The 17,591-nt window shown below is 47.4% G+C and overlaps 1 protein-coding gene across 7 annotated transcripts in view; it reads left to right on the top strand.

Moving 5' to 3' along the window:
• The window catches only part of JARID2 (jumonji and AT-rich interaction domain containing 2), a 230,034-nt gene that overhangs the window by 157,822 nt on the left and 54,621 nt on the right, over positions 1-17,591 (top strand). For 6 of the 7 annotated variants that reach the window (XM_061398816.1, XM_061398813.1, XM_061398815.1 and 3 more), the window contains one exon: positions 15,450-15,619. In XM_061398816.1, coding sequence (XP_061254800.1) covers positions 15,450-15,619 — 170 coding nt within the window. Of the gene's footprint in view, positions 1-15,449; positions 15,620-17,591 lie in introns of those variants that run through there. The other variant, XM_061398818.1, reaches the window with a different exon arrangement.

The raw sequence follows: 17,591 nt of genomic DNA, 5'->3' as shown, positions 1-17,591 counted from the left end.
ACACACACACACAAAATCGCCAATCTACTCTTGTTTCTCTGAGTTTGGTTTTTTAGATTCCATATGTAAGGATCACACAGTGTTTCTCTTTCTCTGTCTGATTTAGTGTGATACCCTGGGCCACCATCCGTGTTGTCCCAAATGGCAGAGCTTCCTTTTTTATGGCTGAATAATATTCCCGCATACTGGTAGCACATGTGTTCTTTGTCCATTCGTCCTGTAAGTAATGCTGCGGTGATTATGGAGTCGCAGGCATCTCTTTGAGATGGTGACTTCATTTCCTTTGGATAAGTACCCACAAGTGGAAGTGCTGGATCACCTAGTAGTTCTGTTACTTTTTTGAGGAACCTCCATGTTGTTTTGCAAAGTTATGGTGAAGATGGCTCAGTCGTGTCCGACTTTTGCGACCCCATGGACTGTAGCCTACCAGGCCCCTCTGTCCATGGGATTTTCCAGGCAATAGTACTGGAGTGGATTGCCATTTCCTTCTCCAGGGAACTTCGGTCTCCCACATTGTAGACAGATGCTTAACCATCTGAGCCACTAGGGAAATCTTTGCAGTTAGGTGCACCTATTCACTCTCCCAGTGACAGTGTGTGAGGGATCTCTTTTCTCCCCAACCTTGCCACAAAGTGTCTTTCTCAGGACGTTTTTGCCTGTCAAGTATTTGTACTTTGTTTTCACAGTCACTTAAAATGAGTTAGGTTCCTGGAAGGATGAGTCTGGAGGGCTGTTCTGCTCTGAGAGTCATCACCTGCTGTGTCTGTTTCCTTCTGTAAGTTCCACAAAGGTCTGCCTTCAGGCTTTGGGACTGTTCAGTTCACTTCAGTCGCTCAGTTGTGTCTGACTCTTTGCGACCCCATGGACTGCAGCACAGCAGGCCTCCTTGTCCATTACCAACTCCCGGAGCGTACTCAAACTCATCTCCATTGAGTCGATGATGCCATCCAACTATCTCATCCTTTGTCATTCCCTTCTCCCACCCTCAGTCTTTCCCAGTATCAGGGTCTTTTCCAGTGAGTCCTCAGATCAGGTAGCCAAAGTATTGGAGTTTCAGCATCTTCATTCAGTCTTCATTCAGTCCTTCCAATGAACATTAGGGACTGATTTCCTTTAGGATGGACTGGTTGGATTTCTTTGCAGTCCAAATGTCTCTCAAGAGTCTTCTCCAACACCACAATTCAAAAGCATCAATTCTCTAGCACTCAGCTTTCTTAATGGTTCAGCTCTCACATCCATACATGACTACTGGAAAAACCATAGCTCTGACTAGATGGATCTTTGTTGGCAAAGTAATGTCTCTGCTTTTTAATATGCTGTCTAGGTTGGTCATAACTTTGCTTCCAAGGATCAAGTGTCTTTTAATTTCATGGCTGCAGTCACCATCTGCAGTGATTTTGGCGCCCCAAAACATAAAGTGTCACCTTTTCCCTATCTATTTGGGGCTGTGGGGGCTCTAAAGGGCCCCCACTCAGCTCTCGGGCCCATGGGAGCCTGGCTGCTCCCCACACCTCTGCTGTCTAACCTGCTGGTTTTATTGTTTCATTGTGGAGCTAATCAGCCCAGAAGCCCAGGGGTGTGAGGTTGTCTTTGTAGTTGTTAGCTTTGAGCAGGGAGGTCAGGAAGGAATAAACTGTACCTTTCTTCCTGGAAAGCTGTCTTCTGGTGAGCGGTTGGTTCCCAGGTCTGTTTCTGCCCCAGAGGGGAGTGACTGTGGGGCCGGCTGCCCGGTGTGGCCTAGGCCCTGTCCTGTTGCCCTGCTCCATAGGCCTACACTTTAGAGTCAGACGTGGGAGGTAAGGCGTTGCCAGTTCCCTGCAAATCTGGAACATGGGGGTCTGACTTACCTGGTGGCATCAACAGCTCCAACAGTGCATTCTGTTTCTACCTGTAGAACTAATTCATGTAACAGTTTCTGTGCTTAAACTTGTGTAACAAAAAAAGAAAACAGTACTTTGTGAGGGGAATTCCTGTGGAAAGACCCTGATGCTGGGAAATATAGAAGGCAGTAGGAGAAGGGGATGACAGAGGATGAAATGGTTGGATGGCATCACCAACCCAGTGGATGTGAGTTTGAGCAAATTCTGGGAGATGGTGAAGAACAGGGAAGCCTGGCTTGCTGCAGTCCATGGGGTCATAGAGAGTCTGCGTGACTGAGTGAACAGCAACAACCCCTGTGAAGTTAGATTGCTGTACTCTGCATCTCAGATGAAGTAATCCATTTCAGAAAGCACTGGATAAAATTTGGGATATTTGGAATTGTGTGAAATAGGAGACAAAGATAAACCTGGGGAGGAACACAGATGAGGGACTAAACTGGGGAAGTGAATTGACCATCTTTCTGCAACCCGGTGGGTTCCCAGGGTCAGCTGCTGGCCGTCTTTGTGAGGTTGTTATCACTGGTCTCTGAGGGTATTTTGGAGTGGGAGGGGAGAGGCTGGAAATGTTCTCCTACAGGCTCATTTACAGATTGGTGGAGGTGGGGCCTTGCAGCCCTTCCCAGGGCTGATGGATGGCTGGGAGGGTGGTGGTTGGCATTGTATTGACACAGTGGAAGACCGATGGCTCTTTGATCAAAGAGCATGTTTAGGCTGGTGGAACTGGAGAGACTCCTTCTGAAGTGATTAGCTCTGTACCTCCCGGCCCCCATGGCCTGCCACCCGCATCTTTATGAACAGGATTCAGGTCCGTCCAGCTCACATCCCTGGCATTTTGCTAAAGCCAGCTATGGGGGTTGAGGGGGAGGTGCTTGCACTTTAGTAGCTTCTGTTTCTTCGAGTTAATCTGGTTGCAGAGACGGGAAGGATGTCGTTGGTTTCCATGATGCCTCAGCACATCACGGGTTCTGACCATTTGGGAAAATGTGACAGTTTTTCTCTTCTCTACCCCCTCCTTCCTGTCATCCCCACAGCACCCTCCCTTAAATTGCGCCTAAAGTGTGCTCAGTCGTTCAGTTGTGTTCAGCTCTTTGCAACCCCATGGAACTGTAGCCTGCCAGGCTCCTCTGTCCATGGGATTCTCCAGGCAAGAATACTGGAGTGGGTTGCTGTGCCCTTCTCCGGTGGATCTTCCGAACCCCAGGATCGAACTTGCGTCTCCTGCATTGGCAGGCGGGTTCTTCCACTGAGTCACCAAGGATGTCCTTAAACTGAGTCTTGGGGATTCTCTTTCTCTCCAGAGGTGGCTCACCTGTGGTGATAATGTAGCACAGTGAAAAGAAGCAGAAAGGAAGTTCCCTTGGCTGAGTGTTTCATCAGTCAGTTGAAGAGGCTTATTCGTCTCCTGGCTGCGCAGTGGAATGGGAGAGAACACAGGAAAACAGCACATCCACTAATGGGAAGCATCACAAACGCTGATTATTCCTGGTGTGGGAGGACCCGCGGAAGCTAGGTTTGAGTTGGGGGTTAAAAAAGACAATCTCAGGGGTTAGTCAGTTTTTCAACTTGTAGCTCATAAATGTTGTTGACAGTTCCTTTTATTTTTCTATTGGCGGTTTCTGCTTTCTGTTAAATTATCTCTACTCAAGCATAACCCCCACCCTCAATTTTCACAATTTATTAGGGTCATGTAGAAACTTTGGGTTGACTCCATTTCTTCCCCTCCTCTCTCTACTTTCTGTTCACTACCCTTCTCTTTTGTAGCACCACGTGGAGAAAATGAGTGGAACCTGCCCTCATGGAGGCCTTGTGACAGCGCCTGGGACAGCAAGCAGGCGTACCTGTGGCCTTCCTTGGAGGAGAGGAGCCGCATTGCAGGCAGCTGCCCTGTGGCTTCATTGTTTCCTGTTTACGGACGGGAAAATGGGCTCGAGCAGGAAGGATTAATGAAGGGCTTAATTAAACTGGAAGTCTCTCAGTCCTTTGGAGTTGATGAAGTGATGATGCACACAGTTTGGGGGTTTATTTTGAATCCTGCCTAAGGGGTTGGACTTTCCTCTGGTTGTTTCCTGGAGCTCAGTGGGAATCAGAATTTGTCAGGGTATTTGAATGTCCCAGATGGAAAGGGGATAACTAGTCATCTACAGCACCCAGTGAAGGGAAGGGCTTGTTTGGACTTCTGCGTACCCCCAATCTCGCCTCTTGGGGTTTCTGCTGCTGGCTTTGCTCAAATCCTTTGAAGGCCCTTTGAGCTGCTTTTACAGCATCTCAGCAAATACAAGTTTAACATCTTAGGAAAGGCATGATTAGTCATTCATATTATTAGCAGCAGGTTGAGTTTGTTAAATGGATGTAAGATGACGTACTTGATGACAAGGCTCCTGTGAGTCAGACTGACTTTTCCCCTCTTGGAGAAGTTTTGTGATGAAGTGCGATCTAGTCAGAAGACATTGTCATTAGACTCCTGTGAGGGTACGTGTGAGCCACACACGTTTATGGTGGGCCTGTGTGTTGTGCAGACGTTGGAGTGCTTGTCATCTGCTGCCACCCACAGACGTAACCCTTACCACCTAGCGCCCCCTGACTTCAGGTATAGAGCCAGTGGGCTTCTATCCTGCAGAGTCGGTTTGGGACTCCCAGGTGGCTGGCAAGGAAGAACTGAGGTCAACTTTTATTCTGGAAAGGAGCGTCTTAGGCCCCCCACCCCCACCCCACACACACATACCCAGGGTGGGTGTTAAGAGTGTGGATGAGAGAGGCTTGTGTCTGGGTTGGAAGGTGTGAGTCGGCCTCCATTCGCCCGGCCTGTCTGGCTTGAGAGGTCACTCGTCTGATCTGATTTGCAATACCGTTTGGAAATGCTGCTTCCTGACCTGCTGTGGTTACCTTGTGCGGCCCTATACGTTGGTAGAAATTGAGCGTTTGTTCAGGGTATTCTAAGCCTTGTTAGAAGGGAAAGTGAGTTCTGTGCCATGGCTCCCTCTTGGCTCCTTTGAGTTGATAAAGTTTCCTGGGCTGTTGTTTAGGCCTCTGTTGCACTGTCGCGTCTGTGTGTGTCTCAGACTCTGAGCCTGGGCCGAGTGTGCGATGCTGTCAACTCCTGTTTCTCATCTGGAGAACACACCGGAACTCCAGGGTCACCAAGCACCAGCCCCGGAGCCGGGGGTGGGGAGGATAATGGCTCTTACATTCACTAGTGGCTAACAGATTTTTTCATTATGGTTGTGTTTTCCATGTTTAGGCTGCTGTCATAAATCCAGGACTTCTCTTACAGACATTCAGAAAGTGTGTGGGTTATAGTGCGTCGCTTCATCACAGAACAAACTTTCCTCGGCACTCTGGGTGGGGAAAGCATAAGTAACACCCATATTTGCAAAATTGCATGTGATTATGTTTCAGCCTGCTGAATAAATTTCTGTCAGAACCCCAGAGTGAAGCCTGTGAGAACCATGATCCATTACTTTAGTTTTGCCTTTTCTTACTTTTACGAGTGGTAAAAATCACTTTTAGAGGAGGGAACGTATTTCAGAAAACAGTCCCCTGGACTTCAGCCCTAGGTCTTCAGTATATAAAATGCTGGATTGTGAGTCGCTATGTATTTTCTATATACAAGCAAGGAGCTTGACTTGTAATTGAGTTGTTGGGTGAAAGGGTATTGCTAACATTGTTCTTTACTTTCTATAAACAGTGGCTGGTTTTTTAGCCTGCTGTTAGATTTTAGTGCAGGTACTAAATGTTGGTTAATGCCAGGCTTGTCATAAATCTGCGAAAGTCCGAATTTCCTTTTCAGAATTGAGCCCAGACCTGGTGTCTGAAGACTCTCTACTGCCATCTATTGGTGCGTGTGATTGCTGCATGGGATTTCCAGCGGGCGGGGAAGTTGTCCAGAATCCGTTTTCTATTTGCCATCCTTTAAATAAAGCAGATCCCTGTCCAAGGGGCAGAGGATGTGTGAAGCTGAAGGAAGCCTACTCCGTGCTCTCAGGGACTAGTTAGAGCTCTGAGCACTGCTTCTGTGCTCTGGTTTATTATGTGCTGATGGAGTTTCTAGTCCCACCCCCTTTTCAGCTCCATGGAGAATCTTTCTTGTGGGAGGTTTCCTCGGGATTGACTTTTCAGTCACACTGCTAGGAATCCACTGGATTCTGTTGTTTAGTGAATGAACTGTGTAGCATTGCAGGATGAATTTCTGAGGGTATTTTTGCTTTCTCCTTCAAAGAAGAAGTAAAACACGATTCCTGCCTAATAGTCATTCAGCCTCCCCGCCCCAGCTGTCGTCTCTGCCGGGACCCAAGGAGTGTTCTGGTAGTTTGCAGCTGGGTATTGAGTAACCTAAAATTGAGAAACTGTTGGGTTTTTTTTTTTGTTAAAAGCAGTTGGCAGTCCCACCTCGAAAGAGCATAGAAAGGCAGATCTGCGTTTCAGTTGGCTCTTTGAGGCTTTTACAACTGACCATCCTTCAGATAATGCGTTTGCACCCTGTAACTATAATACAGTAGTATATTAGGAATTTCTTTGGCCAGATCCTGGCTGGATTAAGACTTTTAACATCCTTGTGTTGGTCTTCTGACTAGTGTTTATCCTTTTCTTACTTTTGCTGTAAAGATACAGTTTTTGCTCAAGACTGCCCTGAACGGGACAGACTGTGGAGAAGAACATTTGCAGCGCCTGCATCCTGGTTAGGAGTTAGGTCCCTGAGAAGGCGAGGGTTACGCCGCCTGAGGGTGGTGAAACCCGCGGCTTTCCATTGGTGGTAAAGTGTAACACGTGTGACATTTGTGACTGACAGAACAAAAGGGCTTCGTTGCCGCTTTAATTGTTGATTAATGTTGATCCCTCTCAAATTTGACATGGTTGCTTTCGAGAGCACAAAAGAAGTCAGTGTCAAATATTTTCTTGATCGTGACAGAGTCAGAATTTCCAGGCAGCCTTGGTTCTTTGACATTTGAGGATGCCGCATCAGACTTTAAAAAAAACCCCAAACCCGTAATTGCATCATTTTATTAATGGGATCAGTTGCAGGCCCGCATATTACTTTTCATACCATCTGTGTGGGCTCCCAGCCTGAGATTCATGTGCCCAAGTAATGTTTTGCTTAGGAAGATGCTGTATCTTGTAATTATTTATTCTCCTTTCCCTCCTCTGACCCTTTCCCCCTGAACTAAAGAGAACGGAGGCTCACTTTTCTCGCTGATGCCTGCTTTTTGAGAGGGTGCAGTGTTTGTGAGCATCTGGAGTGTGCTCCTAGATGGCAGTGGTTTGGATGGCAGTGGTTTGGGTTTGCAGTGCATGCCTTCTCCTTGATCTGGCCTTTGGGGTAGAGGTGATGAATATACTCATGAGTAGTTAGGTTAGCCTTCCTGAAGGTGTCTCAGGCTTCTGAAGGAAGTTCCTGAATGAGTGATTTACTCCTAATTGGGAGGACTGGGTCTTAGGAAAGCAGAGTGTAGATAGTATTGTTGTTACTAGTTTAAAGGAACTGTGGAGCAACTTTTGGCATTGTGCCATCTTTTTTTTCCGGGGGTGGGGGGATATCTATATTTAAAATTTTATACTGCTTTCTAAAGTGCAAGCCAGTATATATATCTCAAGATCTGAAAGTTACCATGTTTGCTGTTTTGCCTGACAACCTAGTCAGGAAGTAGGTGCTAACAGTCTTTAGCAGCACAGGCATTTTTGGAAATGGAGGTTTGTATTTCCCACTTGGCACAGGCAGAAGATCAGAACTTGTCACCTAGAATTATGAAATCACAGAGGCAAGAGGATTTATTACAGGAATTACTATATTCACGTTTTAGAGATGAGGTCAGAGATAGAAAGACCCTTAGTTGGCTCCTTTTCCTACGAGGTCTGTCCTCCCCCTCCGCTGCCCTGCTTTCCCCAGCAAGGAAATAGAGGCTTCTCTTGCCCAAGGTCATAAGTTGACCTGAACCAAAGCAGCCCAGGTTTTCTGATACCAAGGTTCTTTCTCTTGGACCACTTTGACCAAGCAGACCTTTTAAAGATTCATCTCGAAGGAGGTTCAACCAAAAACAAGTTTCTTTAGGTAAATCAGGTTCATAGCAAATTTTTACTCTAAATAGCTGCTTGTGTAATTTAATTAAGACAAGTGCTGCAAATATTTAACATCCTGTGGTTTTTAGTGTAAACAAACGATTTCATCTGTTTCTGTGTGAAGCAGGACCCCTGAACCAGTATAACACGATCTCCAGAAGTACCAGAAAGCAGGCATTCCAGGTAGCAAACCTTCTCTGGGAGCCGCCAACCTCCCTTTCTCCCTTTTCTGTAGCTGAGACAGAGCACACCCGTGAGACAAACCCCCATTGTAAGTGTGGGGCGGGGGGTGTGAGCGCAGAGGGGCGGAGCCGGGGCTTTTTGTCTCTGATTTTTTTCTGACGTGGTCTGTGCTAGCCTCTGGGTTCACTTGAGGATGTGTTTATTTTCTCTTTACTATACAGGATGTTTACAGCCATCCTGTGTGGTGTGCCCACAACTGCACTCGCATTTGAATTTGGTGGGCAGCCTGCCCTGGGCAAGGGGATATCCCCTGCCCGACCCCCCACAGTCTCCACCACACATACACACTCAGCCAGACACACCCACCCTTGTTTCTTTGACTGGCTGCCAGGTCTGTAGTGTGTGTGTGTGTTTGTGTGTGTCTGGGGGTAGGATAGAGTGGGTACTTATTTTGGGGATAGAAACACGGGAATTTTTTTTTTTTTTTTGAATAGGCCTTTCAGCAAGTTGGCAAGGCGTCAGGACCAGCTCCCACACTGCCACAAAGAGCCTGGCTATGCTGGTCACTCCGCATTTGCCAGACATAGCACGGCGTCTTTTTTGAATGAACACACAGCCTCTCCTCCCACCCAGGCCTGGCTCTTTGTTTAGAATTGGGATGTAATCTAAATAATTGGATTTACCAGCTTACATTTTTAATATTGGAAAATTAAATTAATACGACAGTCTTTGGCATACACGGCCCTCCGTGAGGGCCGGCTGGGCATTGCTCTAGACCTAGTCCCCTCTGCTCTCTGCCTTGTCCAGCTGAGTTGTGCACATACCCGCATCCTCCTTGGGTTTGTAAACCATCAGAAATCCTGGACAGAAATGGAATTTAATTAACCTAGAAATTGCTGTTGTGCCATATTTAGGGCTGCCCTGGAGATTGAGTGCAGATAGCAGTAAGCTGGTTAACTCTGTGCTGCGGATAACCCCAGAGGAGACTTGGAGACGATGCGTCCCCGTTCCTTCCCCCACCCCCTTCCCCGGGGCCATTGATGGCAGGCTGCCCTGGAAGCTTCTCAGTGCAGGATTTGGGAGGGGGCAGAAGGAGACACCGGCAGAGTGTTACAAAACAAGACAATGTTTGGCATAGGACTTTGTCAGCTACCAGTGGGTTTTCTTTATAAGCTTTGCCTTGCAATTTATTTGTGAACTTTGAAAATAATGATAGTGACTATTTTGGTCTGCTGCTTTGTTCCCATAAAGGTCCTATACTTTTTTTCACCTAAATATGAAATCTATTTGTTGATTTATTTGGGTCAAATTTTAAGTGACCAAGCAAAACATTCTTTGGGCTGTTGACCCCCATGCCAACAATCCCACATCAGAGAAGGGTTCTTCTGTGTCTCTTGGGGCATGGAAGAGAAAAGGGAAAGAAGATGGACCCCCTGCTCCCTCCCGCAGCTCGTCAAAAAGTACGAACAGCCTGTGGTGAGTGGCAGGACCTTCCACCTGGGCCAGCAGACTGTGACCTGAGGCCAGGTGTGCTGTGTGCGGATGTGTGGAGTGCAGCGGCTCGCCTTGGGTGGAACGGTCCCTTGTAACGCAGGTACAAGTTGACAGGCAGGACCTGATCTTCATCGGCTTTTGTAGACGATGCTCCTGATGGGCAAGTTACTGCGTAAGTTCTTAGTAAGCAGTGGCGTTGTTTGTGATCCAAATTATGACTGCATCAGCAGATCCTTATGAAACTGGAATAACGAGACTCCATTCTGGTGGACTTCGGTGGCTTCACTGATAGCTTAGTTGGTGAAGAATCCGCCTGCAGTGCGGGAGACCTGGGTTCGATCCCTGGGTTGGGAAGATCCTCTGGAGAAGGGAAAGGTTACTCACTCCAGTTTTCTGACCTGGACAATTCCATGGACTTTATAGTCCATGGAGTCACAAAGAGTCGGACACGACTGAGCGACTTTCACTTTGGTAGCTGTATCCTGGGATGGCCAATAACTTTACTGGGGGCAGCACCACAGGCGTCTCCTGTAGCTCTTGGGTTTGTTTCACATCCGTCCGGCTATCTCCCCGCCCTTCCGGACTGCCCTGCAGTCTGACGCTCTGATCAGAAATGAGTGTAATTCCTGGAGAATGAGTGATGAGTTGAGCCGAGCGGTGTTCCTAACCCCTCCCTCTCAGCACCTTCGGAAAGCTTGCCCTCAACGCACAGCATCCCATACGTGCAGAAAAGGCCATAAGGGGGCGACTGTAGGCAAGCCTGCTCTGTAGGCCCTCGAAGGGCAGAGGGCCGAGCGATTGGTCCTGAGGGACATGACACTCGAGAGTGGCTCAGTCTCTCCGAGGAGGTGACTTTTGAACAGAGACGTGGGAAACGTGACTTGGTAAAACGCAGCACACGGGAATGTTCCCCTCGCTGGATTATGGGAAGAAGCCAGCCCTGGTGAGATAAAAGGGAAGAACATTCCAGCTGGAGGAAGCAGGGGCCCCTGGGAACCTGGGAGGTTTATTTCTGCATGGAGCGATACTCTGGGGGATCAGATCAGTAAAGCGACTTTCACTTCAACACATTTTCCCTCCTCCCTTTTGGGGCATGTTTGTTTAAATGGGATTCTTAGCAGCAGGGCTGAACTTTGTCATGACTGGGTTGCCATGGGGGCTCCTGTACCCAGGAGCTTCTAGAGAAAGGACACCCCAGATGGCCTTAAGCTCGACAGGGGTTCAGATAGCAAGCTCTGTGTTTTCTGAGCTTGCTGTCTGAATTGTTTAGTCCTTTATTTCACTTACCCACATTTATGCCATGAAGATGAGGAACAGCGATGATTTGATCCAAAACCACTTCTGTACCCTCACCCTCACTGCCCGTCAACTCTGGATTTTAACACGCTGTAAGTAAAAGATTACCCTCAACATGTTTATCCGTATATGCATGTATCTACACGTTTCTTCCTCAGTTGCTTTGGCTTGCTGGCAGGTTTGGTTTAGTTGGTTTCGTTGACCTTCCTGGCACGGAGGAGTTTTCTGTAAGGAAAATTCCTTCCTTGATGAGTTAGTAAAATATCAACACAGAAGTGAGCCTTGCTCCACTTGACATGCCTGTGGTTTGTGTGGGGGACAGACGCCCTCCGTATTTTCTGCGTTCTGGCTCTTTGTGCGTTATCAGTGGGCAGTAAGGACCATCCTGGCTAAACTTCAGCCTGAAAGCCTCTGGAGGTCCCATATTCTGCTGTTTTCTTCCCTGGGGCCCCAGGAACCCTGTTCTGTCTCCAGTCCCACCCTCTGGATAGCTCTGTACTCCCTTAGTTCAACCTATAATTATTTTTTTCTTTTTTGGGGGGTGCTGCACTGGTCTTCGCTGCTGTGTGCAGGCTTTCTCTAGTTGCAGCAAGTGGGGCCACCCTCTAGTTGGAGTACACAGGCTTCTCACTGTAGTTTCTCTTGTTCTGGAGCATGGGCTCTAGGCATGGAGGCTCTGGTTGGTAGTCACATGGGCCGGGTTGCCCCACGGCATGTGGAATCTTCCCAGACCAGGGATCGGACCCGTGTCCCCTGCACTGGCAGGACTCTCAACCACTGGGCCAGCAGGGACGGCCCAGCCTAAATTTTCATTTTAATGTGTTTTCACCTTAGTAATGAAATGGAAGGTGTTCTCGGTCAAAATGTCCCCTGGTGGAGGGGTGAGTGGGTGCCACCTCGTGATCATGCCCAGCCGCTGAGTACCGGCCCTGCTGGAGCCCCACTGCCCTTGGTGGGGGTCTCATCCTGCCTGCCCTCTCCTGCACCCCAGCCTCCTCCTTTGCACAACACCTCCGGAGGCAGATAATGTCATTCTTTAGCACATCTGGACCTCCGCAGCCCACTTTCTGTGCTGATTTTAGTAACATCCACTCATTTCCTTGTATCAGACATTCTGGAATGAATCACCTATCCTGCAAACGTGGCCACGTGGCTAAGAGTGCTTCCTCCTTGGTTGTCTTCTGAGTCGTGTCATTCAAACTCTCCTGTCCCGTGGAGCCCACAAAGCCAAGTCACACCTTTGTTAATCCCCCGGGACTCTGCACAAAGCCAGACCACAGCCCTGCCCTTCTGGGAAGCACGGATTCTTCTGGCCTCTTTAAACAAGACCTTGGTTTGTCTTGTTCTCCAGTTCCTGCTTTCATCTGGGTCTCACAAATGCTTAATCACTTGGGAGCTTGGCTTATTCCTCTGAGGGGTAATTTATTTTACTGCCGCTTTTTAATCTCTCATGCCCTTATTTTTCATAGCCTCCCTGAGAAAGTCATCAGGCAAAAAGTGCTTTTTATTTGAACAGCGGTCGGCGCATTTATCTTTGAGGTTCTGAAATTGTAGAATGTTCTGCTGTGTCCCGCTCTGTCATCTCTGTTTGCGTGTTTGTTTTTCATTCAGGCTGGGCCAGCGTCTCATAATAATGTCTGGTATTTGTCGTTGGTGACTTTTGAAAAAGCAATAAACACTGAACGTCCTGTTCACGTGCAGGCGGTATTTCTGTAAAGCCCCCTTAATCCGCCAAGTGTGAGCTGTGTCCATTTAAATGAAGATGTACACATCATAAAATGGCCAATTAAAACCCCTTTCAGCAGGAAAGCATGACGGGGGTTTTCTTTCACATGATGGGAAGGTTGGCAGAGAGGAGGAGCTTGTCGGAAGAGGAGGTGTAGTTGTCTTGGGCTCAGTCCTTCCCGGGGATGCCAGGACCTGGAGAGGGTGTGGCTTGCTGGACCACTGTCTGGTTTCCTATATCCTCTCCTTTCTCCAGAGTGACGCTGCTGAAGGCACAGGCTGTGTGCTGCCTGCTGCCAGGGAGTTGAATGTAGCAACTGAGTGAGCGGCGAGCACATTCAAGTGGTTGAACAGAGTGATGTCTGTCGAATAAATTTGAGCTTGTAGTTTATGTCTTTCATTTTTCCTCTATAGTAACTATCTTATAAAAATATCCATTTGTAAAAGACAGAAGGTCTAAAGTGAGGGAGAACCAAATGCAAATCGGATCCTCATCTCAGTTTGAGAAACACAGCTCTTCTCTGATTTTGAAGTGAACTCTAGACATAGTATCATTTTATTTATAAATACTGATATTTCCTTTTGTGTTTCTAAAAGACAGGGTTTCCCCATTTCTGCATAACTACAACAGTATACTGGGAACAACCCCACCCCCCCAACAGGCCCTTTATTCTGTCACATGTCCAATAAATGTATTCCCCGCCCCCAACCTCCACTCCCAAAGAAACAGCTCTTAAGTCTCTGAATCAGTCACCCCTTGCCCCTATCTGATCCTTCTGGAAGGGCAGTCCCTTGGCTTGGTGACTTTCCCAGAACTCACTCCTGTTCACTCACCTTCTGGAGAGTCTGCTGCCCCCAAAATTTTCTTCTTTGTTCCCCATCACACAGGAGGAACAGGGGCATTGTTTTATTCCCTCAACAGTTTATAATGTTTGGAATTTCTGTTAAAGGCATTTAGCTTTTCATGAATACTGTGTTCTAATACTGTGTTCTGTAGCTGTTTCCCTCTGGTTATTCCTAGATTCTGAAGTGCTTTTGGTTAGCTGTGATGTTAGTAGATTTTAAAGGCAGAGGCTTGTTGCCCAGTTAGTAAGCAGCGGTCCTATCTTCCTTTTGATCAAATGTCACTTCGTGTTGGGAAGATGACCTATTCAGGGGTGTTTTTAGTGTGTTGTAAGAGAGGCAAGGGTTGATTCTGGGCGGGACAGGGGAGGTTAAGTTTAAAGGACATAATTTTTACATAGCAGAAAATGTGTGTGTATGTGGCTTTGTTGAATACTAGAGTGCTAACTTAAAATATTAGGGCATTTTGCACATCAACAGTTGAAGATACTCTGCTTACTATTTTATATAAGTCCAGCAATTGTAAGTTGTGTGTGCTTTACAATTATAAACACATGTTGTAGTCAGAGCAGCCTTGAGTTGGGGTGGCTTTATCAGTCCCGCACAGTGAGTGATTCCAGTTTGGGATTTGAGCAGATTTCCTTAAAGCCCAGTGCCGTGGGCTGCTTTGGGTTCTTGTTGTTTTCCCCTGCTCTCAAAGACTATTTCTTGAGCATCTTTATGAGTAGGGCCAGAGGGGTGGTTTAAAGCAGGACACATACAGGTTCACACCGTCGAAGGTGCTTACTTTCCATTAAGCGTTGAGATCTTGAAAATTCAAGGAAAAGCTAATAGGCAATTTATGATAAAGGTCAAACCAGTTATACAGAGGGTAAAAGTACTCAGGTAGAGAAAGGAAAATTAACTTTAGGGAAGAAGTGAAGAAACCTTTGCAAGGTTCACTAGGATTCAAATTAATAGATTGTCTGGCATGTAAGGGGCTAACAGTGGCGCTAATTATCAGAGAACCCACCTGTCACTGCAAGAGAATAAGAGGTGTGGGTTCAGTCCCCTGGAGGAGGGCATGGCAACGCACTCCAGTATTCTTGCCTGGAGAATCCCATGGACTGAGGAGCCTAGTGGGCTACAGTCCATAGGATCACAAAGAATCAGACATGACTGAAGCGACTTAGCAACACACATGCATGCTGACTCATAAACTTGTGTAAACGAACAAGGTCGAAGCTATGATTTGTAGACACCAAGTTGATGAATTAGGGAGTTGATGTCTATGTAGGATGGTAATAGGGAAGAGGCCTGAAGGTAGGTCAAAGCCAGTGTTTTGAATCCTTCAGGATTTTAGGGTTTCTGTGCAGGCAGAAGGCAACCCATGATTTGGCCATGAATGATGGGTTTTGAATAGAATAGGAAAGTAGATCCGCCTGCATGTAATTAAAGCATATATAGGGAATTTATGTGGCTGGATTGGAGTCACAAGAGCCTAGAGGTTGGGGTGTAAGACCAGGTCAGTGACAGACCAAGGTGGGCGGAGTGTCCTTATGCAGTATGAAGGGCGTCGTGCATGCGTTTGTGACGGTATCCTGTGAGCTCACACTGCTAAGTACATGTGGCAGGTGGTATACAGAAAGCACCAAAGCCGTTAATCCCATATCATCTAATACGGCGTGCTGGTTTTGAAATACCCAGGCACACACGTGGTTTGCACAGGCATGCGCTTGTGTACACACATACACACAGGATCATGGTGTATATTGTCAGTTTAGAAAACACAGCCTTTTAAGCAAATTTATTGCCCTTTAAAGCAGGCTTGTGGTTTATGAGAGTGTGAGAGAGATACAGAACCTTAATTAGAAACAAAGAATTTGCTTGAAACAAAGGGTCTTTCTTCCCTTTTGTGTCATGATTTTATTGCTGCACGTAGATCTGTATCTTCTGATCTCTGGTTAATTTCTTTTTAATTTTCTCTTGCTCTTCCAGGCCCAGGCTGCAAGCACAAAGGAAGTTTGCTCAATCCCAGCCGAATAGTCCCAGCACAACTCCAGTCAAGATAGTGGAGCCTTTGCTACCCCCTCCAGCTACTCAGATTTCTGACCTCTCTAAAAGGAAGCCTAAGACAGAAGATTTTCTTACCTTTCTCTGCCTTCGAGGTAAGACTCTGTTGCCAGTTTGAGGGGGGCAGCCTGGTTGAAAAGAAGAAGGGACAAGGCCACCACAAGGCCACCCCTGGGTGTTGGCATTGACTTTGGTCTCTGTGCTGCACACCTGCGATTCCCCAGCCTGGTTGATGTGTGAAATGAGGGGTCCCGCCAAGAAGGTGCTTGAGTCTTCTTCTCTTTTCCTCTGGTTCTTTGTTGTTGTTGTTGTCGTTATTGTATTTATTCATTTGGCTCCACTGGGCCTTACTTGTAGCATATGGGATCTCCTTTCCTGATCAGGGATTGAAGCCAGGCCCCCCGCATTGGGAGTGTGGGGTCTTAGCCCCTGGACCACCAGGGAAGTCCCTCCTCTTACTCTTGAGTCGCCTTTTTTTGGCTTCTTAGCATGCACTGTCATACTGTATGGGTTCACATTTTTATAATTGATTCTCCCTGACATCCATTGAGTACCTCTGTCACCCCACCATCACACACATGCTTTTGCTAACTCAGCTTTCTGGTTTGTAGTTTTTATTATTATTGGTGGGCTGGTTGTGGATGGGTGTGAAGTCCCTTTTCCTTTTGTGTCATGAGGTCTGGGAATAAGCCATGCTATGGTGGGAGGGCTTACTACCCCCCCCCCCCCCCGCCCCCGCTCCGCCCCCCACACACACTACTTGGGGAGAAACAGCAGTAAAACCTTCTAGGTGTAGGTAAGAGTGGAAATACATACAAATGGGACCGATGGACAAGAGAGCACGGTGAGGATGCTGTTTTGTAATGAAGGATGAGTTTGGGTTTACACGGCCTCATTTGGGAACGTGTTTACTCCAGGAACGAAGAGAGGAGAACACAGGATGGGAAAGGAGGTATCTCCATTTCGGGCAAGAGTATCATAGGAGGGAATTCTCTCTTATTCCTGCTGGGGGTGGTCTGTCAGTCTGTCCTTTGATGGTGCTCAGGTTGGTCACTGATTGAGGGGGAGTCTCTCAGGCTTTTCCACTGTAAGTGGACCCTTGGCAGCCTTTGCAACTTACATGTATTTCATTGGGAGACTCTTTGAAACTCTCTATTTCATTTCTTATCAGACTTGATATGCTCATTTTTTGGTGTCTGTGTGGACTCGTTTCCTGTTTTGTTTAGAAGGTTGTAATCTGTTACTCTCCTTTATTTTGACGTTTGGTTGTCCCAGATCCCATCAGTGAAGCCCCTGCAAGCTGGCATCTCAGAGGGCCCCAGGCTCATCTCACATATCCCCTCCCTCAGGCCTGCATGGGCCATTTCTCCAAGGAGCCCTGTTTACTTTAAGGGACATCTTCTCTTCTGAAGTTGGGATCTGGGCCTGAGGTGTGCTCACAGCTGTGGGAGGGAAATGCATTGTTTGTGTTTGTGTATGTGGGCTTCCCTGGTGGCTCAGCTGGTGAGGAATCCACCTGCAATGTGGGAGACCCCGGTTCAATTCCTGGGTTGGGAAGATCTGCTGGAGATGGGATAGGCTACCCCCTCCAGTATTCTTGGGCTTCCCTTGTGGCTCAGCTAGTAAAGAATCTACCTGCAGTGTGGGAGACCTGGGTTGGGAAGATCCCCTGGAGGAGGGCCTGGCAACCCACTCCAGTATTCTGGCCTGGAGAATCCCCATGGACAGAGGAGCCTGACGGGCTGCAGTCCATGGGGTTGCAAAAAGTTGGACACGATTGAGTGACTAAGTACTCACGCATGTGTGCAAGGGCGTGTGTGTGCACATGTACACACATGCTCATTAAGTATATATATTTGTGTCTCTAGACCTGTTAAAATCCGTGAGTGAGCACCATACCTCTGGTTTTAGTTTAGAACCAAAGGGTTCACTCTGGTTTTCTTTTTTCCGTATTAAACTTGGAGAAAGCTGGCTCCTGTTATATCTACAAATTACTTACCCATTTTTTTCCAGAGTGCCCCATGCCCATCTCTGCCGCCTCCCTTCCCATGGAGCCCTCCTGATTGC

Source organism: Bos javanicus, chromosome 23, assembly GCF_032452875.1.
Source record: "Bos javanicus breed banteng chromosome 23, ARS-OSU_banteng_1.0, whole genome shotgun sequence".
NCBI lineage: Eukaryota > Metazoa > Chordata > Mammalia > Artiodactyla > Bovidae > Bos > Bos javanicus.
The sequence above is the reverse complement of the archived record's forward strand: the minus strand, read 5'-3'. Positions and strand labels throughout refer to the sequence as shown.